This window comes from Leucoraja erinacea, chromosome 1 (assembly GCF_028641065.1).
Source record: "Leucoraja erinacea ecotype New England chromosome 1, Leri_hhj_1, whole genome shotgun sequence".
Classification (NCBI taxonomy): Eukaryota; Metazoa; Chordata; class Chondrichthyes; order Rajiformes; family Rajidae; genus Leucoraja; species Leucoraja erinaceus.
The window spans coordinates 16,218,266-16,241,412 of record NC_073377.1 but is presented as its reverse complement, the minus strand read 5'-3'; the positions used below and the strand labels follow the sequence as shown (position 1 = coordinate 16,241,412).

Here is a 23,147-nt window from a genome sequence, read left to right as displayed (position 1 = left end):
AGAACGCTGAGCTCCGCTCCTGTATCCACGAGGAAGCGGGTCTCGGAGCGCCGATCCCAAGCGAAAAGGCGGTGAATTTGGCCGGCCACCGCGGGGACTATTGGCAGCCGGCCCAGGCGTTTCCCGGGAACGTGCATGGCTGGCGGCATTGTCGTGCTGCAGCACCCCAGCGCTGATGGAAATAGCACCAGCTCCTTGTGTTGGTGCTATTTTGAGCGTGCCTGCCCCTGCTGGTGGTGCCTGCAGCTTGCTGGCGCTGGACGGCAGGTGCAGTACCCCTCACTGCCGCTGGGAGTAATCGTGCTGGCCGTCGGGCTGGAGCTGTCACTCCTTCCACAGCTCCCCCGCCCCACCGGAGGAAATCGGGAGCTGCTGGGGTGACGTCGTCGGCGTGCCTGCCGACGGCCAGCACGTTGACGTCATCCGGGCGCGTCGACCTCAGCGCGACCTCGTCTCTGCTGACGCCCAGCGCGCTGACGTCATCAGGGCGCGCCATCCACATGGCGTCGGCGCGCCTCCCGAGGGCCCGAAGGTCGGCAAACGAGGCGTCGGTGAGTTGCAATCGAATGTAGGCCGGCAGCAGATGCAGGTAAGTGTACTCGAACAACAGGCACGGCGTGTGCCCGTCTAATAACGCCACCATTTCCTTTAGGAGGGTAGATGGCTGCCGGTCGCCCAGGCCCCCCATATGCAGGATCCTACCTGCCCACTCCATCCTACTCAGTCCGTAAATTTGGAGCAGGAGCTGTTTCAGGCCGAGGTATTTATCATTGTCCGGGGGGGCTGCGAGGAAGTCCGATACTTCTTCCACCGCATCCTGGTCGAGGGCTCCCACCAGGTAATAGAAGCGGGTGGCATCGACCGTGATGCCCCGCAGGTTGAACTGGGCCTCCGCCTGCTGGAACCAGATGAGCGGCCGTGTGGTCCAGAAGCTGGGCAGTTTTACGGAGACCGCGTCCAGAGACAGGGTCGGGCTGGCGTGTGAGGAGGTAGGGCTTTGTTCGGTCTCCATCATGATGCCAATGGAGTGTCGGGGTCACCAATGTAGTGCGTGGGTCTCAAAATGAGGCAAGTAGTCCGAAGTTTGAGAAGCACTTTACTTTAATTCCTCCCGGTTCAGGGGAAGACGAAACCAGGAAAAGATGGCACCCAAACCCTGCCTTTTATACCCTCCGGCTAAGGACCGCCTCCGGACTGCACCACTCCTGTGCCGAGGGGTTCGGCAGTATAATGGGACGACCCTTAGGAGCCGCCACAATCTTGACAATTATAACCAATCAAAATTCACATTCTCTTATATCTGCAACCAAAACAATAATCGTAATACACACAGTTAATTATGTTTATGTCGGTCCAGTACTCACTTGGCCTAGTACACTATAATCCAGTGCAGTCCGAAGCTCTACACCACCACTGTTACTCACAGGAGGCAGCCAGTGCAAAATCATTGCCTGCCGTGCTTCTTTGGAAGGAAGATCTACTAAAATTCGTTTCTCCAATCGCCGTAACATTGCGTGGTCCAATTCCCTAAAAAGTGGATGTATCAATGAACAATTTGTACATAAGATATTCAGAAGTTGTCAGTGAGCCTATCGCTTGGAACGTTTGAAAGATCCCTTCAACCTCCTGCCAGAACTTCAGCAGGTAACCCAGTGGAAATTGTGTGTGGCAATTCAGACCTTACAGAATCTAAAATTTGCATGCTTCAAAGTTTCCTATTGATAACTTAGTCCTCTCCCATTAGTGTGAATGAATCGGACTTCATTAACACTATTCCAGGCCAATAAATTATCAACACTTACTTTGCAGGCTGATGAATATGGGAATTAAAGAAGTTGGGCCAATTGTAACCAAATAGAACTACATTTCCAAAGCTTTTTGACATGAGGGAGTGGAAACTTTGCAATGATCATCTATAGCAACCTTCATTTTTTCTTAGCCCCAACATTGATTACCAAAATCAACACAAGCCAACGAAGACTTTCCTGATTGTCATTATTTAATATTACATCAAGCTGTGTATTTATCAAATATATCGCATGTTGACATTTCCACAGTTGAACCAGCTTTATTTCAACAGTGGTTTTTTTAGATACAGCAACTGCATTTTATAAAGTCAAAAATACATTACTGTTGATTTCTCATAAATACACCACAGTTTATCTTGTAACGAGTCAAAGTGTCACGAGTCAAGAGACTCTTCACAAAGTGTACTACAGAACGCCTGGTAGAATGACCCAATTAAAAAGATTTAGGAAAGTTTATACATTTGCATCTGAAGGGCACTCTGTACCCATCCAGAAAGCTTCCTCTGCTTCAATAATCTATGCTTATTCACATACCTGTTAATTTCCTCTTGTTATTTCTCAACGCTTTGGCACAACCAATTGACTAGCCTGCAATTTCCAGGTTTATCTTTTCCTATTTCTAAAAAGACATCAAACCTCTGGAACCACCTTTAAATAAGTAATATTGGATGCATCCTATCTAGCCGAGGGTCATACAATTCAAGTACCACTATCCTTTCTAGTACCTGCCTACCACCCCATTCAATATCCTTGCAACTTCCTGTTTTTTCACTGCTTTGGAAAAGACCTCTTCTGCAGTAACCACCAAAGATACTTGAGCCTTCTACGATCTTTGATAAACACTAAGGCAAATCAATTGCTTATAACCTTAGCCAAGCCTTCTGCTTCCACCAATAGGTTTCCTATCTGGATCCTTATCTACTCTTCATCTACTTGGAAATTTGCCATCAGATAATTCACAAATTACTACCCATAAGTATGAGATATAAAATAAGATGCACAGTCATTCAATTCAAGTGAAAAAAGTTAATAAATAAACACTAATTAGGCTGGCAACTGTCAGGAAACTGAACCATCCTGAACTAGACAGCGGGCCAGACCTCTCATCTACCCCAGTGGAAACCTTCAAACTATCTTCTTTCGTGTCCATCTTGCTACAAATGTTGACTTCGCTGTCATCGTCCGTCCAAAACAGGACGCAAGCCTCCAGCGACAATCAGTGGGAGCCATCACTTGTCGCAATAGATCTTTAATCTGACTTTACTGGACGTTATCCTGCACTAAGCATAATAACCTTTATCCTGTATCCGTACACCATGGACGGCTTGATTGTAATCATATATAGTCCTTGCACTGACCGAACTAAACTAACAAAACTGAGGGTGATTACAAATGCAGCAACTTGCATCCATTGATCTAGTGTGCTGATTACATTACTGAATAATAGCTCATAAACAAAAAAAAGAGGTAAATTAAGAATGAGCCAAAGAGAACAAATGAGTGCAGGGATTTAAAAACATAATGAATTTCTCACCAGGGCATATTAGATGCTGCCAGAACAAAGACAAGATCATCAGAACGAGCCAAGCCATCCATTTGGACCAGGAGTTCGGTCTTCATCCGCCGACTTCCTTCATGTTCGCCACTGTAAGAAAAGACTGAAATGATATCCCCGAAGACCTTTCATTCATTATTTTCTAGTTCCCTTATTTTATTTCTCTCTCTTCTTTAATACTACTGGCTGAAGACCTTTGCTAATATTACTTATCTCCAATATTGCTTATTTTCTAAGACATTACTAATCTTTTTCCCCCCCATAAGGATGGTTTGTAAAATTAGAAATACAGTAAACTTCATTGGCTATATTTAAGAGGGAGTTAGATGTGGCCCTTGTGGCTAAAGGGATCAGGGGATATGGAGGCAGGTACAGGATACTGAGTTGGATGATCAGCCATGATCATATTGAATGGCGGTGCAGGCTCGAAGGGCCGAATGGCCTACTGCACCTATTTTCTATGTCTATGTTTCTATGTAATTCAAGAGGTCTCTTTGCAAGGCTAGACTTGAAATTATGACAATTTCTGGTTAACACTCCTCTAGATATATTATCAGATTAAAAAAATATATTTTCTTTATTGTCTGGAAGTCGGGTGTGATTGACTCCAGTCTTCCTCACTTCTCGAGCATCAATGTACATTCAGATTGTTTATTCTAACAAATATAGAAGGGCAAAGAAAAGAGAAGCAGGTAATCACAATCCTTACCTATCCAATTGACTGATCTTAAAAAATATGCGATTCATTGCTGATAAGCTATGATATGTGGAGTGAAAAAACAAACTTGGACATACAAGATAAATGGTGGTGATCAGTTTATAAAATGTTAAATGATCGATTACACTGACCCAGGGACGCTACCACGCTGACTCATCACCGACTCCAATTCATCCAGAAAAATGGTAGAGGGAGCATGAAACCGAGCAAGTTCAAACAACACCTGGGAAATATAAGAAGGGATACGCTTAAAAAAATGTCAGAATAAAGAAAATACAATTCAAACTGGAACAATTGGACGTGTTGGGGGGAGGGAGGGGCAAGGGGATCTATGAATAAAAAACAGAATCTGAACAGTTCCAAAAAAATGAAGTTACATTTCACAAAATATCTAAATAGATTTGGTTGACGAAGCCTCTCCAATTTATTTAAACTTAAGACTTCCAAAAACACAATCCCACCACCCTTTGGTTGTTTCCTTGACATAGTCCTGCTTTAATCTCCGAACTGAATACTTACTGTTTTTGTGCAGGTTTGATAGCAGATATGAAGAAACTGTTTAAGTATTTTCACCGAACAACAGAATATTCCTGTCGGCATCACTATATAATGGTATGGAAGGAAACCAATATGTTCCTTTCTCATTAACACAGAACTAAGGTAAGTATAGATTGGAGATGTTGCAGAATGGGTTAGTGCCATAATCACACATTCCGTTAAATATACTTACAATTAAGAGGTTTAACAGGAAACCAATTGTGGGGGAAAAAAAGCACATGACAGAGCAGATTGAATGGCCCTTACCCGGACAAGTTTCTCAGAATCCCCTCTCCATTTGCTGACAATGGTAGAGGCTGAAATGTTGAAGAAGGTTGTATTACATTCAGTAGCCACAGCCTTTGCAAGCAATGTTTTCCCGGTACCTTAATAAAATGCAGTTATCAATATTTGACAAAACGTCCCAAAAATATTTTTTTCCTTTCATTTAAAAAAACACATTTCTTTAGAAATTCTAAACATTGCATAGTTTGAAAAGTTATAGAAACAATGGAAAATATTATAATTATAAATCATATGAGCATGCTGCTTATGGACCGGACCCACAACATCAAGCAACATATTTTAACTTAACTTTGGCACCTGACTCCTTAATGTGCCAATGACTAAATTGGCAAAATGTACCATCCTAAGCACACCAATGCCCAATAAACTACCAAAGTAGTTAAAATGTAGTCTCAGAGTACTGAAGGTATTCCAATCACCATCAGCACATGTCAGGAATGGCAAGTAGGGAGGGAAAAAAAACTCAGTCTGCATTTCCATTCGTGGATATACATTCCAATGGTTAATGACAGAGGTCTTGTTAACCAAGTATGTAGTGAAAAATGATCCTCGGCTTGGTCCATCCTCACCTGTGTTGAACGGAACCAATTATTGGTGTATTAATGTCTTCATTTTAATGTGTACTGATCTGTCCCTGCTGCACAACACTGTCTCCAATAATATGGAAAACGAGGATCATTTTTTAATTTCTCAGAAACCATCCCTCAGTGAAGGTAGACATTGATAATGAAATCCAACAACACCTCTACTGTGCCAGCACAAGCTTTGACGGACAAAGGAAAATGTTTTTGAAGATCAAAAGCTCAGACTTAGGACAAAGTGCATGGTTTGCTGGGCAGCGGAGATCACCAGCGTCCTGTAACTTGGGAGATATTGATGACTTGCAACAGGAACCTCAGAACACGGAAGAGGTACCAACAACCCTGCCGCTGCAAAATTTACTGGATCCATTGACGGGAAGAGAACAAACATCTGCATTCTCTCTCTCTGGCCAGCATCTTCAGCACAATCTATCCTCGGGTAGCTCCAACAGGCAAGCCACATCACTCACATGCCAATGGCAAACAACCATCAAGGCAGCAGTTGACATGGTTAACGGAGGAAATGCACCAATTGAGAAATGTATCAAGAAAATCCCACTACAAAGCCTGCAGATCACATGTTGGTCACTTCAAAAGTAAAGTGGGATTGAAGGGATTTTCCCCCAAAATAGACTGGAAATTTATTAATAAACAACTTGTTTCTCAATGACAAGCCATAAAATCCCTTACCTGGCGGTCCATAAAGTAACAGTCCTTTCCACGGCGATAGAATCCCAGTAAAGAGCTGAGGATACTAAGAGATAAGAAGTATAGGAGTAAGCATCATTTGAAAAAGGCATAAACAGAGAACAAGTTATCAATTTAAATTAACTTGCCTTAATAGGGTATACAACAGCCTCTTTAACTAGTCGTTTGGCTGGCTCCAGCCCAATTATGTCATCCCATCGCACATTTGGATTATGGAGATAGATATCCTTAATTAAAACAAAATTAATCAAAATTTTTTAAACTTTTCTGGAAATTATAAATAATATTTAAAATTTCTCACAATTGGACCTTATTATTATAGGCACTTTTGGTGTGAAATTTTAAAAAGATTTTGGCAATATATAAAAGGGGCTCTTCATTAGAGGGAGCAACATAACAGAGCAAGAACCATCGGTGGCAGGAGAGAAGAGAGGAATTGTTGACATTTCAGGTTGAAACCCTGTATCATCAGTACTCCGTAGAGAAGGAAGATGGCCAGTATAAAGGGAGTGGAAGGGTGAGAAAGGAGCCAGGGGGTGATTACCTCATAGTTTAATCTTCACCATGAATGTCCTGTCCATATGTACCTTAATCCCGGATCAGGAAGATTTTAAAGTCCTCCACTCCTTAGTGCAATAAAGGTCTCCTCCAACAATATTCTCATCCACCTGGCTGAACTCGTTCTTACTCTAACCAATTTCTCTTATGATTCCTCTCATTTCTTACAAATCAAAGGTGTCGCCTTGGATACTCGCATGGACCCCTGGGTATGTCCAGCTTTCCATTCAGTTCCAGATCTTCTCTGGTACTACTTCCCAACTCTTTCTCCCTTCGTTTAGTTTCGAGACACAGCGCGGAAACAGGGCCTTCAGCCCACCGAGTCCGCGCCGACCAGCGATCCCCGTAAACTAACACTATCCTACACACACTAGGGTCAATTCCTCTTCTCATTCCAACGCTGATCTGTCCATCATCGGCCTTCTCCACTGCCAGGGTGAGGTCCAATGCAAACTACAGGAACAAAACCTCCTATTCCACATGGCAGTTTACAATTTTACAAGTTCAGGTAACCTTCCCTTCTGGTGTTTCCTTCCCCACCCTAATCCCGCCCCAATCTTCCTTAGGTCCTCCCATTTTTGTCCCACTCCCCATGCTCTCCTCTAGCTCCCAATCACCCACCCCTCCCCCTCCTGGTTCCATCTATCTACTACATACACATTTCAACAACTGCGTCGTCCCCCCCCAATCTTGTTCTTGTTCTATCTGCATTATCTCTCTCCTAATGGTTCCCATTATCACCCTTCCTCCTCAGTTTCCAGCATTGGTACCCCTTTGTGACCCTAATGTGTGTAGGAAGTGGTCTCCACTTTCACCCTTCTTCCCCCCTTGCTCACTCCACCTGGCCTTTTTTCCATCTACCATCTTCTATCATCTGAAGAATGGTCTCGACCAAAAACGTTGCCTATCCATGTACTCCAGAGATGCTGCCAGACCTGATGAGTTACTCCAACACTTTCTGTCCTTTTGTGTATAACCCAGCATCTGCAGTTTATATCATCCACCTGCCTCTAGCTTCCAACTCCATGCCTCCCCCTCCCCTACCTGGCTCAATCTGCTCATCATCTTTCACCTCTCCTTGGTCCACCTATTGCTCTCTGTCCCGTCTCACCACTCCACTTCATCTCTTTATATTGGCCATTTTCCATATCCCCACCTAGTCCTGAAGCAGGATCTTGCCCTGAAATTGCGAGAAATCCTTTTGTCTCAAAGATGCTGTTCTACCCATTGAGTTCTGCCAGCAGATTGTTTGTTGCTCCAGATTGCAACATCTTCAGTCTCTTGCATCTTCATCTTCATATTTGCATATTTATATCATGCTCTTGTTCAATTTATGTTTGCATATTGATCTTTCCATCAATACCATGTTACAATTAATGCTTATATGGTATGCTTACAGTTTGAAGCTAACTACACTGGAAGGGATCATAGAATAGGAAAGGTTTAGAGAGATGCTAGTAAATGGGACAATCTGAGGCAGGCATTTTGTAGGTATGTTACAAAACTTACCGTCAGCGGCGCTGCAGTTCTGCCACTGGCCATGTGCGCGACTTTGGTGCCTATGAGGGGGGGGGGGGGGGGGGGGGGGGGGGGGCGTGGTTAAATGTGTTTTTTTCTCCTACCTGTCCCGGATATATCTTCTTGGAGTGCAAGCTTTTGCTGAAGAATTGTTCCGATGGCTGTTCTGTGAATTCTTTGGGGTTTTTTTAAATCGCTTGACAATTTCAGCACTGGAGTAATTTAAAAATCAGTTTCTAATGCCATGAACGCCAACAACGGGGACAGATTTCACGTACGGGACAGGTAAAGGAAAGCCGTTATGTATTTTATGTATAAACGTGCTTCTTAGGATGCCTTTAATCCACATTTTACGTTCCGAAACGGTGATTTAGGACCCATACGAACCGGCAGTATTTTTCCTGCCGTTATGGGGTTTAAATTCACCGCAACGTTCCAATCGATCCCGTTCCACAAAAACCCACTCGCAAGATGATTTAAATGGCCATTAATTTATGGGAATTAAACACTAAATTCCTTCCATTTGGCCTATAAATCCATGACAATGAGATTTTAAAATCATGTTATATTGTGAATTCTTGTGTGAATGTTATTTGGACACTTAAGCTATTTAAAAATGGATAGATGTTTAGATCTAGTAATTGAATTTTGTAATTAGCTACAATTGGGTAACTAACTAATTATATGCTTTAATTTCAGGTCATCCAACGTATGATTGTTTCATATTTGTTTCAGAATGCTTCAATCTATAATAACTGAAAATTTCTTTCAGTTCTCTTAATTTTTAAGAAAGTTATGGGCTTGATCGCAGCTTTTGTGTTAAGTCAATGGAAAAGCAATAGGGAACAAGATGCTAATTTCCGAGTATGAAAATGGCCATAACTTTTTTAATACTGAAGATATGAAAGTGAATTAGGTGTCAAATTAAACTTATTTTTATGCTTTATCTGATGGGATAAATTGCACTTGATTTTTTTAAATCTCAAAATTTTGTAACATTGCTACATTTTGCTCACCATAGACACATTGCGCCAAAAGGACTGTATCTGTGCTGTATGATTATAGATACACTCTGGGCAAAATTAATTTAGGCAAGGGCACCCAATTATCATTTAGCATATAACTCATACAACTATCCATAACAGAATTAAATGATCTCTCCAAAAGCAGTCAGATTTAAATGTTATTACATATCCTAGATGTTCAAACTTGCAGGATATAATTTTGAAATGTATATTTCCGTGGCTTACCCTGCTAATAACAACAGCAAGATCTCTCATTTCACCAGTTGCTCCTATGAAAGCACCCAGTGGCTTTATTAATCTCTCCTGCCAACACAAGACAATGTTTTCAGAAGAATTGCTTGAGTACAGATTTAGATTATTTTAAAAAGACAGGGTACTGAAGTAAAGCACCATCAATGACATACAGTAATAGAAAATTCAAACATCTATGTGCCCTTTCATTTCTGGTGTTTATTTAAAGCTAGCAAGTGTTTATGAAAAAACATTCATCATTAATATTTTATGTGTAATTCCTAACTTTCACTGTATGTCATGTTGTCCAACGAGAGAGCAGGCTATTCTAGATTGGGTATTGAGTAATGAGGAAGGGTTCGTTAGCAGTCTTGTTGTGCGTGGCCCCTTGGGCAAGAGTGACCATAATATGGTTGAGTTCTTCATTAGGATGGAGAGTGACATTGTTAATTCAGAAACAAGGGTCCTGAACTTAAAGGTAACTTTGAGAGTATGAGACGTGAATTGGCCAAGATTGACTGGCAATTGATTCTTAATGGGTTGATGGTGGATATGCAATGGAAGGCATTTGAAGACTGCATGAATGAACTACAACAATTGCTCATCCCAGTTTGGCAAAAAAATAAATCAGGGAAGGTAGTGCATCCGTGGATAACAAGGGAAATCAGGGATAGTATCAAAACAAAAGATGAAGCGTACAACAGAGAAGGACAAAGGGCTTAATTAGGAAAGGGAAAATAGATTATGAAAGAAAACTGGCAGGGAACATAAAAACTGACTGCAAAAGCTTTTATAGATATGTGAAGAGAAAAAGATTAATTAAAACAAATGTAGGTCCCTTGCAGTCAGAAACAGGTGAATTGATCATGGGGAACAAGGACATGGCAGACCAATTGAATAACTACTTTGGTTCTGTCTTCACTAAGGAAGACATAAATAATCTGCCAGAAATAGCAGGGGACCGGGGCTCAAATGAGATGGAGGAACTGAGTGAAATCCAGGTTAGCCGGGAAGTAGTGTTAGGTAAATTGAATGGATTAAAGGCCGATAAATCCCCAGGGCCAGATAGGCTGCATCCCAGAGTACTTAAGGAAGTAGCCCCAGAAATAGTGGATGCATTAGTGTTATTTTTCAAAACTCTTTAGATTCTGGAGTAGTTCCTGAGGATTGGAGGGTAGCTAATGTAACCCCACTTTTTAAAAAGGAAGGGAGAGAGAAAACAGGGAATTACAGACCAGTTAGTCTAACGTCGGCAGTGGGGAAACTGCTAGAGTCAGTTATTAAAGATGGGATAGCAGCACATTTGGAAAGTGGTGAAATCATTGGACAAAGTCAGCATGGATTTATGAAAGGTAAATCATGTCTGACGAATCTTATAGAATTTTTCGAGGATGTAACTAGTAGAGTGGATAAGGGAGAACCAGTGGATGTGTTATATCTGGACTTTCAGAAGGCTTTCGACAAGGTCCCACATAAGATGATATGATGATGATATGATATGCCATTTATTGTCACTATACATGTACAGTGAAACTGAAAGCTGCTCGTACTCAGTGCATACATACAATTTTACACAAAAAACAAGAAACAGAAAAACAAAACAGAAGGGAGATGGGGGGGGGGGGGGAATAGGTGCACAAATTCTACGGCGCTACATACATATATACATATATACAGATGGAAGTCCGTGTTGGGCGGTGTAGTCAGTGCATGTGTGGATTTGAATTTATGGTAGATATAATTCTCGGGAAGCAGCTATTCCTGAGTCTGTTTGTCCTGGATTTGATGCACCTATAGCGCCTTCCAGAGGGCAGCAGGTCGAACAGTCCAAACGCAGGATGGGAGCTGTCTTTGGTGATCTTCTTTGCCCTGCTAAGGCAGCGGGAGGTGTAGATGTCCATCAGGGAGGGGAGAGGGCAACCAATGATCCTCTGCGCTGTCCTGGTTACCCTCTGAAGCCTCTCCCTGTCTGCCATGGTGCAGCTGCCATACCATGCTGTAATGCAGTATGTCAGCAGGCTCTCGATGGACGAGCGGTAGAAGGTCAGCAGCAGGTTAGAGTCCAGGTTGTGCTTCCTGAGGACCCTCAGGAAGTGCAGCCGCTGCTGAGCCTTCTTGATGACCGCCGTCGTGTTGTCCGTCCAGGAGATATCAGCAGCGATATGGATGCCGAGAAACCGGAAGGTGTTGACCCTCTCCACACACTCGCCGTTAATGTGTAGGGGGACTAAGTCGGTGCTGTGCCTCCTGAAGTCGACAATGAGCTCTTTTGTTTTCCTGGTGTTCAGAGCCAGATTGTTTTCTGAGCACCAGGTTGTCAACTTCAGGACTTCCTCTCTGTAGGCTGCCTCGTCTCCCTTTGAAATAAGTCCGACCACAGTAGTGTCGTCAGACATTAGATTAGTATACAAACTTAAAGCACACGGTATTGGGGGTTCAGTATTGATGCGGATAGAGAACTGGCTGGCAGACAGGAAGCAAAGAGTAGGAGTAAACGGGTCCTTTTCACAATGGCAGGCAGTGACTAGTGGGGTACCGCAAGGCTCAGTGCTGGGACCCCAGCTATTTATGATATATATTAATGATTTAGACGAGGGAATTGAATGCAACATCTCCAAATTTGCGGATGACACGAAGCTGGGGGGCAGTGTTAGCTGTGTGGAGGATGCTAGGAGGCTGCAAGGTGACTTGGATAGGCTGGGTGAGTGGGTAAATGCATGGCAGATGCAGTATAAAGTGGATAAATGTGAGGTTATCCACTTTGGCGGCAAAAACAGGAAAGTAGACTATTATCTGAATGGTGGCCGATTAAGAAAGGGAGAGATGCAACGAGACCTGGGTGTCATGGTACACCAGTCATTAAAAGTAGGCATGCAGGTGCAGCAGGCAGTGAAGAAGGCGAATGGTATGTTAGCATTCATAGCAAAGGATTTGAGTATAAAAGCAGGGAGGTTCTACTGCAGTTGTACAGGGTCTTGGTGAGACCACACCTGGAGTATTGCGTACAGTTTTGGTCTCCTAATCTGAGGAAGGACATTCTTGCCATAGAGGGAGTACAGAGAAGGTTCACCAGACTGATTCCTGGGATGTCAGGACTTTCATATGAAGAAAGACTGGATAGACTCGGTTTGTACTCGCTAGAATTTAGAAGATTGAGGGGGGATCTTATAGAAACGTACAAAATTCTTAAGGGGTTGGACAGGCTAGATACAGGAAGATTATTCCAGATGTTGGGGAAGTCCAGAACAAGGGGTTACAGTTTAAGGATAAGGGGGAAATCTTTTAGGACCGAGATGAGGAAAACATTTTTCACACACAGAGTGGTGAATCTCTGGAATTCTCTGCCACAGTTGAGGTAGTTGAGGCCAGTTCATTGGCTACATTTAAGAGGGAGTTAGATATGGCCCTTGTGGCTAAAGTGATCAGGGGGTATGGAGAGAAGGCAGGTACAAGATACTGAGTTGGATGATCAGCCATGATCATATTGAATGGCGGTGCAGGCTCGAAGGGCCGAATGGCCTACTCCTGCACCTATTTTCTATGTTTCTATGTTTCCATGTCACTTGCGGGCAGAGCACCAAGGCAAATTCCTTGTATGTGAATACTTGGCCAATAAACCTATTCATTCATTCATTATTGTTGAATAATTCAAAAATATCAGAATTTCAAAAATGTTACATCAACCATTTCCTCAGATGAACTGTAATTCAGCTCTGTATTCATGACATTACACAATACATATCATTACTCACTGATGGATCTTGGTTGTAATTCAAACTATTTACTGCTATTTCATGAGTCGAATCTTTAACTGCATCCTGAATCATGCCACGCAAGTCAATGATCTGGCCCTGAGAACAATTTAAAAGGGGAAGAAAATAAAATCAATAAAACATGCTCAATTATCTGCAACGGTATGTACAACTTCTCTCTTAGCAATTATGGGTCTAAACACGGCCAATGCAGGACTAACCCGTCTGTGATGAAGCCCATCTCCAACTTTAATAGTGGACACATTCAAACCAAATTCTGAGGTTTCGGGAGCAGATGATCCATTCTCCTGTATCAATCACAGTAACAACACTATTTTTATTGATAAAGATCAAAAAAGTGATCAACACTTTAATGCTGCTACTACAACGTGTGGGAGTTTGTGGTCACGACAATAATCGTCTGAAGCTCAAGGCACTTCGGTATTGTGATGCGGAGATGGAGTGCAAATAGCAGACATTGCGAGATATCAGAAAGAGTGAGTGTTATTTACATCATATGCATCAGGAGCCAGTCAAACCCTTTAGATTATGCACCTTACAGTGGAAGTTAAGACCTTTTTTTCACCCAGTTTATTCCACCAGGGAAGTTCTTACGTTCCACTACCTGCAACCTCCGGCAACCATCTTCAACTAGCATCGCAACCAGCTTCGACTAAAAAATTTCCGATTTTTAAAACGGCAACCTATTTTTAGTCGCGGCCGCTTTTGAATTTTTTGAAATAATCGCCGGACCATAGAAGAAGCAGAAACCATTTTCGACCATTAAGGAGACGGCCAAAAACCTCCGGGAACCGCACGGAAACCTTGGGTGAGGCGCAAAGTCTCCAGAGGTTTCCGTTCAGGTTTCCTAAGTGGGACAGGGGCATAAGGAAGCAAAGCAGTTGGTGTGCCTACTTGGCTGTCACTTAAGTGTCATTGATCAACCACACTAATAAGTCTCCATGGATCCCTTCTGCCTTAATCTTTTGAACCAGCCTACTTTGAGGGACCTTGTTGATCGATAACCACAAATTATTACCCGAGCCATGTGTAAATCGATGCAGGTTCAGGCGGGCCCTAGCTATGCCTGCCTCTTTGTAGGGTACATCGAACAACCCTATCCCCGACTTCTACCTCTGCTACATCGACGATTGCATTGGTGCTACCTCCTGCACCAACACACAAATCACTGACTTCATCCATTTCACCACTAACCTCCATCCGGCACTCAAATACACCTGGACCATTTCCGACTCTTCCCTACATATCTTGACCTCACTATCTCCATCGCAGGGGATAGACTTCTGACCGACATCCACTATTAACCCACTGACTCCCATGGCTATCTAGACTACACTTCTTCCCACCCTGCTTCCTGTAAGGACTCCATCCCTTACTCCCAATTCCTCCGTCTACGCCGCATCTGCTCCCAAGGTGAGGTATTCCACACCAGGGCATCGGAAATGTCCTCATTCTTCAGGGAATGGGGGTTCCCCTCCCCCACTATAGATGAGGCTCGCACCAGTCTCTTCAATACCCCGTAACACTGCCCTCTCTCCCCATCCCCCCACTCGTAACAAGGGCAGAGTCCCCCTAGTCCTCACCTTCCACCCCACTAGCCGTCACATACAACAAGTAATCCTCCGTCATTTCCGCTACCTCCAACGTGACCCCACCACTCACCACATCTTCCCATCTCCTCCCCTGTCTGCTTTCCGCAAAGACCACTCCCTCTGTAACTCCCTGGTCAATTCTTCCCTTCCCACACGTACCACCCCCTCCCCGGGCACTTTCCCCTGCAACCGCAAGAGATGCTACACTTGTCGCTTTACCTCCCCCCTCAACGCCATTCAAGGACCCAAGCAGTCGTTCCAGGTGCAACAGAGGTTCATCTGCACCTCCTCCAACCTCATCTATTGCATCCGCTGCTCTAGATGTCAGCTGGTCTACATCGGTGATACCATGCTTAGGCTTGGCGATTGTTTCGCCGAACACCTCCACTCGGTCCGCAATAACCAATCTGATCTCCCGGTGACTCAGCACTTCAACTCCCCCTCCCATTCCGAATCCGACCTTTCTGTCCTGGGCCTCCTCAATGGCCAGAGTGAACACCACCGGAAATTGGAGGCAGGGCCGGCCTTAGGCGGTGCGGGACCCAATTGGGAACAATTTTGGTGAACCCCAGATTCCCAGCCAAGGTCAGTCAGCCCAGTTAATTAGTATATATTATGAAATTGTACACTAGGTGCTATGGATTATACACTGTGTGAATCTCTCCTGCTCCCTCCCGTTTGACTGTCAGTGGCTCCGCTGGCTTCCAACATTTACCGTAGCTGCTAATTATGTGATTGGACACAATGCCCTTGGAGACAGCGGCTGATTGGACGGGAGGAGACCTATTTGTTGATTGGACGGGAATTTTAAGGCAAGCTGGTTGGTGATTGGATGCAACCCCCTTAGAGGCAGCGTTTGATTGGCCGCCAAATAAAATTGTCAAATAGGAAAACAAAAATCGCTGGTCGGTGCGAACTCAGTGGACTATCTGGTTGCATCTCCAAATTAAACAGTATAACATGCAGGTACATTCATTTAAAATTAAATTCTGTGATTATTTCACTTGAGCTCAATATCTGGCCAATTTCTCTTTAACACGTTTGGTCTGCCGTGAGCATTTTTCTCTTCCAAAACAGTTCATATCTAGCAAACCGATCAACGAACCAGACAGCAGTTGGACGCAGTCATAGAAACATAGAAACATAGAAAATAGGTGCAGGAGTAGGCCTTTCGGCCCTTCGAGCCTGCACCGCCATTCAATATGATCATGGCTGATCATCCAACTCAGTATCCTGTACCTGCTTTCTCTCCAACTCTCGTCGGTGAGATCCCTTTAGCCACAAGGGCCACATCTAACTCCCTCGTAAATATAGCCAATGAACTGGGCTCAACTACATTCTGTGGCAGAGAATTCCAGAGATTCACTACTCTCTGTGTAAAAAACGTGTTTCTCATCTTAGTCCTAAAAGATTTCCCCTTTATCCTTAAACTGTGACCTCTTGTTCTGGGCTTCCCCAACATTGGGAACAATCTTCCTGCATCTAGCCTGTCCAACCCCTTAAGAATGTTGTAAGTTTCTACAAGATCCCCCCTCAATCTTCTAAATTCTAGCGAGTGCAAGCCGTCCATCCAGTCTTTCTTCATATGAAAGTCCTGACATCCCAGGAAGCAGTCTGGTGAACCTTCTCTGTACTCCCTCTATGGCAAGAATGTCCTTCCTCAGATTAGGAGCCCAAAACTGTATGCAATATTCCAGGTGTGGTCTCACCAAGACCATGTACAACTGCAGTAGAACCTCCCTGCTCCTATACTCAAATCATTTTGCTATGAATGCTAACATACCATTCGCTTTCTTCACTGCCTGCTGCACCTGCGTGCCTACTTTCAATGACTGGTGTCCCATGACACCCAGGTCTCATTGCATCTCCCCTTTCCTAATCAGCCACCATTCAGATAATAGTCTACTTTCCTGTTTTTGCCACCAAAGTGGATAACCTCACATTTATCCACATTATACTGCATCTGCCATGCATTTACCCACTCACCCAGCCTATCCAAGTCACCTTGCAGCCTCCTAGTTTAGAGGGATTTAAACGGTTTAGAGATGTTTAGCAGGCTTCAGATGGGTTCAGGTGTGTTTAGAGGGGCTACAGGGGATTTAGAGGGGGTTTAGAGGTGTTCAGAGGGTCCCAGAGGGGTTTAGAGACGTTATAAGTCCCCCGTGAGAAATTGTATTTCTCTGAAATTGAAGATAGACATAAAGCTGGAGAAACTCAGCAGGACAGGCAGCGCAGCGACTCTGGAGAGAAGACCCTTCTTCAGACTAAACTGAACTCTCGTCGGTGAGACTAGTGATTGTCTGAAGAAGGGTCTCGACCAGAAACGCAACCCTCTCCCCAGAGCCCATGCCCGTCCCGTTGAGCCACCTTCAAATTCAGAGCCAAACAAAAAACACAGAGTGCTGGAGGAACTCAGCGGGCAAGGCGGCTGCCTCACCCGCTGGGTTTCTCCAGCATTTTTGTCTACCGCAAAACGCTAGAGAGACGAGATGGGGAGCGGGAGAGAGAGCGCAAGAGAGAGAGGGAGGGAGGGAGAGAGCAAAACACAGAGAGACACAACGTGGGTCGGTAGGTGAACAGCTAACCTGCACACCAGCAAGAAGCCCTTCTCGCGGACCGGGGCCCTCACTCATGATGGTGAGTTTAAATAAATTCTCAACGTGTCATCGATCTACATTCCTCAGTAAATGTAATTGTGTTTTAAACAAGTATTTATGACACCGCGTGAATTTTATTCAAAGGAACACGGCGTCATTAATACTTGTTCAAAACACAATAACATTTACTGAGGAATGCGGATGGATGCATTGATGACATTGTATAACAACGTGTTAAGTACTTGCTGTTAAGAAGTGCTAACAGTGCTAGTTAACAAATTGTTTGTGTCTGATGGCCATGCAGCGGTTGTTATACACAAAGATCCTATAGTGGAGTTCTGCTAGAAGATCTTTGGTTATACATGTTCGTTTTAAAAAAAAAATGGATGACCCAGTTCTGGGTTGCATACCCACACTATATGCTGGATCACATAATTTAAATTTAAATTTATGTGATCTTGATGGGTAATAGTAAGATTAAACGAGAACTTACCAGTTTGAAGTTTTATCTGTATTTTAAGAGGAGTTACGATGAGGGATTACGTGAAGAGCCCGCTCAGCACGCATGCACAGCATACTTCAAAGCAGCGGTGTGGAATCACAGATAGACACAGTTATTGAAGTAAACATAGTAAAGACAAGGAGACATCAGTTTATCAGTTTGACCCATATTATTGAGGGTGGGAGCGGGGGGCATGTAATCCCTCGTCGTAACTCCTCATGAAATACAGATCAAACTTCAAACTGGTAAGTTCTCGTTTAATCTTACTATTTTACTTCGGAGTCACGTGAGTGATTCCGTGAAGACTTCAAAGCTCTGTGATTTCAAACCATGTAACAGTTATCACTTCACGCACTGCCGAAGTCTTTGAGGGAGGAAGTGTTTTATCGTAATCAACGAATGAATCTGTTTGTAGAAAAACACAATGGTATTTTTTAACAATAACAACAAAGAAATTAAATTGCTCCCCTGGGCTTAAATTAAATATTTGCAGTCCGTAAAATCTTTCCTGCAAATAAAACAGGTTTTGCCAACGGCTTATTATAAAATTTCTGAACGGTCTTTCCCCCGACCATCCTGCTGTAGCCAGGATGTGGTCTATAGGCAGGTCCATTCTTTTAGCCCTCAACGTGGATGCTGCCCTGGTGGAATGAAATTTGTACATGTTAGTTTTTATCCCAGCAGCTTTTAGCACCTGCTTGAGCCATCTCGAAATGGCTCGTCACCCGACCATAAGGTTTTTTATGACTGACCCACAAGGCTTTTCATCTCCCTCGAGTATTTTGGTTGTGTCTATGTAGGATAGTAGGGTCATGGCACATAACCGTGTTTCTGACGGGTAAGCCCGGAATTCCACGACTGGATTAGGTGTTCCTGGTCTGCTCTGTTTGATTATTCCCTGGATAACGACAGAGATCTGGTCTGGAGCTGTGAACATGGTGTCCAGTCGCAACAGGTGTAGTGACTGGACCCTCTGTGCAGATACAAGTGCCATCAACATTAGTGTTTTGAGAATGGTTTCAGGTTGAGGGATCTGGCTGGTGGCCATCCCCTGAGGTATGTCAGGACCACACTGACATCCCATGTATGGGTGTACCTTGGTCTAGGGGGTTAGAGTTGTAAATACCCTTCATTAGTTTGACCACCAGCGGGTGGGGCCCCATGGCCTGTTGTCCTGGAGCTGGTTTTAAATAGACAGGCAGGGCACTTCTAGCTGTGTTGATGGCTCTGTAGCTGAGTCCTTCATCATGGTGAAGGTTCGCCAGGAATTCCAGTACGTTGGTAACTGTAGCGGTTGAGTAGGTGGTCCCTGTATCCAAGCAGTACTTCTCCCATTTCTTGATGCTGGACAAGTGCTGTTTTTTAGTGGATGTTCAGAGGGATGCTGACATGGTGTCGACGGTTTGTTCTGATAATCCCAGTCCCAGAAGTGGTTTGTGCAGAATCTGCAACACAGGAGTTTGATTTTTTCATGGCACGGGTGGCTTGTGCCCGACATGGGTGTTAATAACTCTGGGTCACTGGGGAATACCATCGGAGTTTCAGCAACCATGTCATGGAGTTTTGGGAACCATGGCTGTGTAGGCCAGTTGGGTACTATCAAAATACCTGAAGCAGAGTCCATTTGTATTGTGTGTAGTTCCCCAAATGATGAGGCAGAAGGGAGGAAATGCATAGAAGAAGAATTTCCCCAATCCAGCGCGAACGCATCTACCGCTGCTGCCTCAGGGTCTGGTTCCCAAGCGACATACATAGGTACCTGGTGATCCTTGATGCAAATAAATCGGTATCTGGCGTGCCATATTGCTTGATAACTTTTGCAAATTTTTTAGGGTTTAACATCCATTCGATGTTGTCATTAAATTTACATGACCTGGTGTCTGCCACTGTATTTAGCTTACCTGGCAGGTAAGTTACTGATAGCCAAATATGTCTTTCGACACACCATTGCCAAATTGTGTTGACCAACTTGTCGCATGATACCGATTTTATGCCGCCCATATGGTTAATGTAGGCCACCACCGTAGTATTATCTATTTGTAACCATACATGCAAGTGATGCATATTTGTGCATATGCTTTTAAACCATAAAAGTCACCCAACATCTGTAGATAATTAATGCCCAGTGTAAGTGGCAACGATCACTCTGGGTTAGTCCATCTACTACTTGTTAGTGATGATAATAGGTTGAAATTATGCCAAACGTTTTATGCCCACCACTGTAGTTATGATAATGCTTCAGTGGGTAACTTCATGACACGATCATAATGACCTGTATGTCGTTTTGGTGCCTGTACCTTTGCTCTTTGTAAGTTTTGACAGTGCAAAGGTCCGAATTGTGTAGCCGGAAATGCTGCTACCATTTTCCCAATTACTCTGTTACTTGTCGAATAGTTGGGAGTACGTGGACCATTAAATTGTTGCATGATTGTGCCAATTCAACTGTTTTTTCTCTTGGCAATGTTACAGTCACGTAGACTGAATTAATTGTGAAGCCCAAGTAGTCCATGATTGTGGATGGCTTCAACTTAGATTTATCTGGATGTAAGACAATCCCAGGGTTTCGAATAACTGTTTGGTAGCTGATACAGCTAACATAGTCAATTCCATGGTCTTGCCTATTTTTTTAAGATATCATCAAGATATGCCATGACAATATGTTTTTGTCTTGTGAATATTGCCAGAGCTGGTTTTAGTATCTTGGTGAATAATCTTGGGCTGATGTGACCCACTGGGTAACGCTTTAAATTGCCATAGCTGCCCCATCCAGGTACATTTCAGGTATCTGCGATGATCCTTGTGAATGGTACTAAATAGTAAACATCTTTAAGATCAATGCTTGCCATGAAGTACCCTTTGGAAATTAGTTGTTTGGCAGTAACAACCGTTTCCATTTTGAAATGTATATACTTAACAAACATATTTAGTGAAGTTAAGTCAATGATGATGCGACATCCACCATCTTTTTGAGTTAATGACGAATATTTGATACGAATTCCAAGGGTTCATGTTTCCCATGACACCCTTTGTAATTAGTCTCACCAGCTCAGCTTGTGCCTCTCGTTTCTTTAACGGAGAGGGAAAATACCCTCTGGAGTAAATGTTGAACTGGTGGCAATTTTTCTAGTATGAATTGTATTTTGTATCCACTAAAGCCATTGAGTATATACTGATCACTCGTGATAGACTCCCGTGCTCCTTAAAACTGGTGTATTCTCCCCTCTGTTAGTATTATGCCCCTATTTTCTATACGTTGGTATGAACCAGACTCACCTATCTCCATGGTTATGGGTATTTTTCTGTTTCCTGCCGGTCCAACGAGTCTTGCACGTTGTCTGACGTGGCGGTGATGTTGGGGGGTGGCGCATTTTCCATGGGGCCTGCTCTGGGCCCTGGCCTGAAAGGCTTACGGGATTGGCATGCAGGCCCCGAGCTTTCACCAGTACCATGAGGTAGACCCTCCTGTTGGACGCGTTAGAGGTACTGCTGACTGGTTTACGTGTGGTGCTCATTCCAGACCCTGCCCTCTTGCGCCGATATTTTGGACACTTTGTCCAGTTTTTTAGGCTTGGTTTGGTAACTTAGCCAGATAGCAGGATCTGTGGTTGTGAGGTCGGCGTTCTCACAGTCCTGTAAAAATTTTTGAGTTGAGGGCAGGTTTTATAACTTCCTGAGAAGTTGCGGAGCACTGCGAACAGTAGGGTCAGGTGTTTTGCCATACTACCCTGACCCTCTGGAAAGAGCATGCGAAAATGATAACCGACGTCACGGATATCAAATTCATTTTAAGATATTTGGGTTTTTAAAAGCGATGCTCAATGTACCCCCCAATAACGGTGGGCACTTGGAGTAAATGCAATTTAGGGGAGGTGTGATGAAATCCAACACCTCATGACTACCTGTCTTGGAGAGGTTTTTTGAAAAGAACAGGTAGTAAGCTGGCCGTCAGTTGAGACTGAAAAGCCATCTCGCTAGTGGTGGAGCCACATAGCGGCCACACCCAGCAGCTCTTCCTGATCCTGTACCTCAAGCATACTCCCGATGTTGTTCAGCCAGTGACCCCTCTTCTTGACCAGCCCAGCTCTGGTTCCCATCAATCCCTCGACAAGGGAGATGGCCAGTGCTGTTAGGCACTGGAGTGGGAGTGTTAGCTCCCTTGGCGGACTTGCCCCTGCTCCTGAGGCAGTCTCGCTGGAGTTTTTAGCTCCATGACCTTCCTCTGGCTTGGAGAAACAGACATTCTTCTTTCTTGTTTGAAGTGCTGATCCCATCTTCCGTGTCTGTCTCCAGCCTGAGGTTGGTCCTGATCTTGCTGTTAGAGGCTGTCTGCTGTTTTCGGGTGGCATTTCAGCGGTTCTCGGGCGGCGAGTCTCCTTGTCGGGAGTCTGCAGGGGTGCCGGCCAGTTTTTAAATTTCCCTCCAGTCCGCTGCTGTTGGTCAGACAGCTGTTTTAGCGAACTGGGCATCAGCGCAGCACCCGTGTCTGTGGACCGCAGCGTGTGCGGTCCTGTTGCCGCCTCTCCCTCCTCCACTGTCAGCTCCTTCCCTGGAGTCATAGAAACATAGACATAGAAATTAGGTGCAGGAGTAGGCCATTCGGCCCTTCGAGCCTGCACCGCCATTCAATATGATCATGGCTGATCATCCAACTCAGTATCCCGTACCTGCCTTCTCTCCATACCCCCTGATCCCCTTAGCCACAAGGGCCACATCTAACTCCCTCTTAAATATAGCCAATGAACTGGCCTCAACTACCCTCTGTGGCAGTTCCAGAGATTCACCACTCTCTGTGTGAAAAAAGTTCTTCTCATCTCGGTTTTAAAGGATTTCCCCTTTATCCTTAAGCTGTGACCCCTTGTCCTGTCGAACGGGGGACGCTTCCCTCTGCTGCTTTGCTCCCCCTGGAGCAAAAACAAACGCAAAGACCGACTTTACTCTGAAGGTAAGTACTTACCTAACGTTCCTTTCCTTCAGGCTCGTTGCGGGAGCGCCTGACTCCCGCTGCGCCGCTGCTGCACTGCTGGCGTTAATGCCGTGCATGCGTGCTGAGCGGGTTCTTCACGGAATCACTCACGTGACTCCGAAGTAAAATTCTCTATTTAGTCACGAAACAAATTCATGTGCAAGGAGAAAAAAAC

At 44.2% G+C, this 23,147-nt stretch overlaps 1 protein-coding gene across 7 annotated transcripts in view; it reads right to left on the bottom strand.

Annotated features, from left to right (window-relative positions):
• Positions 1 to 23,147, bottom strand: part of katnal2 (katanin p60 subunit A-like 2) — a 62,738-nt gene that overhangs the window by 15,560 nt on the left and 24,031 nt on the right. For 6 of the 7 annotated variants that reach the window (XR_008725692.1, XR_008725686.1, XR_008725693.1 and 3 more), the window contains exons 6-14: positions 13,519 to 13,605; positions 13,298 to 13,396; positions 9,540 to 9,617; positions 6,342 to 6,440; positions 6,196 to 6,259; positions 4,886 to 5,004; positions 4,213 to 4,304; positions 3,343 to 3,453; positions 1,365 to 1,527 (exon numbers count right to left, since the gene is read on the bottom strand). Coding sequence is in view for 1 of the 7 variants with exons in the window: in XM_055657548.1 (XP_055513523.1) it covers positions 1,365 to 1,527; positions 3,343 to 3,453; positions 4,213 to 4,304; positions 4,886 to 5,004; positions 6,196 to 6,259; positions 6,342 to 6,440; positions 9,540 to 9,617; positions 13,298 to 13,396; positions 13,519 to 13,605 (912 nt within the window). In the remaining 6 variants the exon portion in view is untranslated. The remainder of the gene's footprint in view (positions 1 to 1,364; positions 1,528 to 3,342; positions 3,454 to 4,212; positions 4,305 to 4,885; positions 5,005 to 6,195; positions 6,260 to 6,341; positions 6,441 to 9,539; positions 9,618 to 13,297; positions 13,397 to 13,518; positions 13,606 to 23,147) is intronic. The other variant, XR_008725697.1, reaches the window with a different exon arrangement.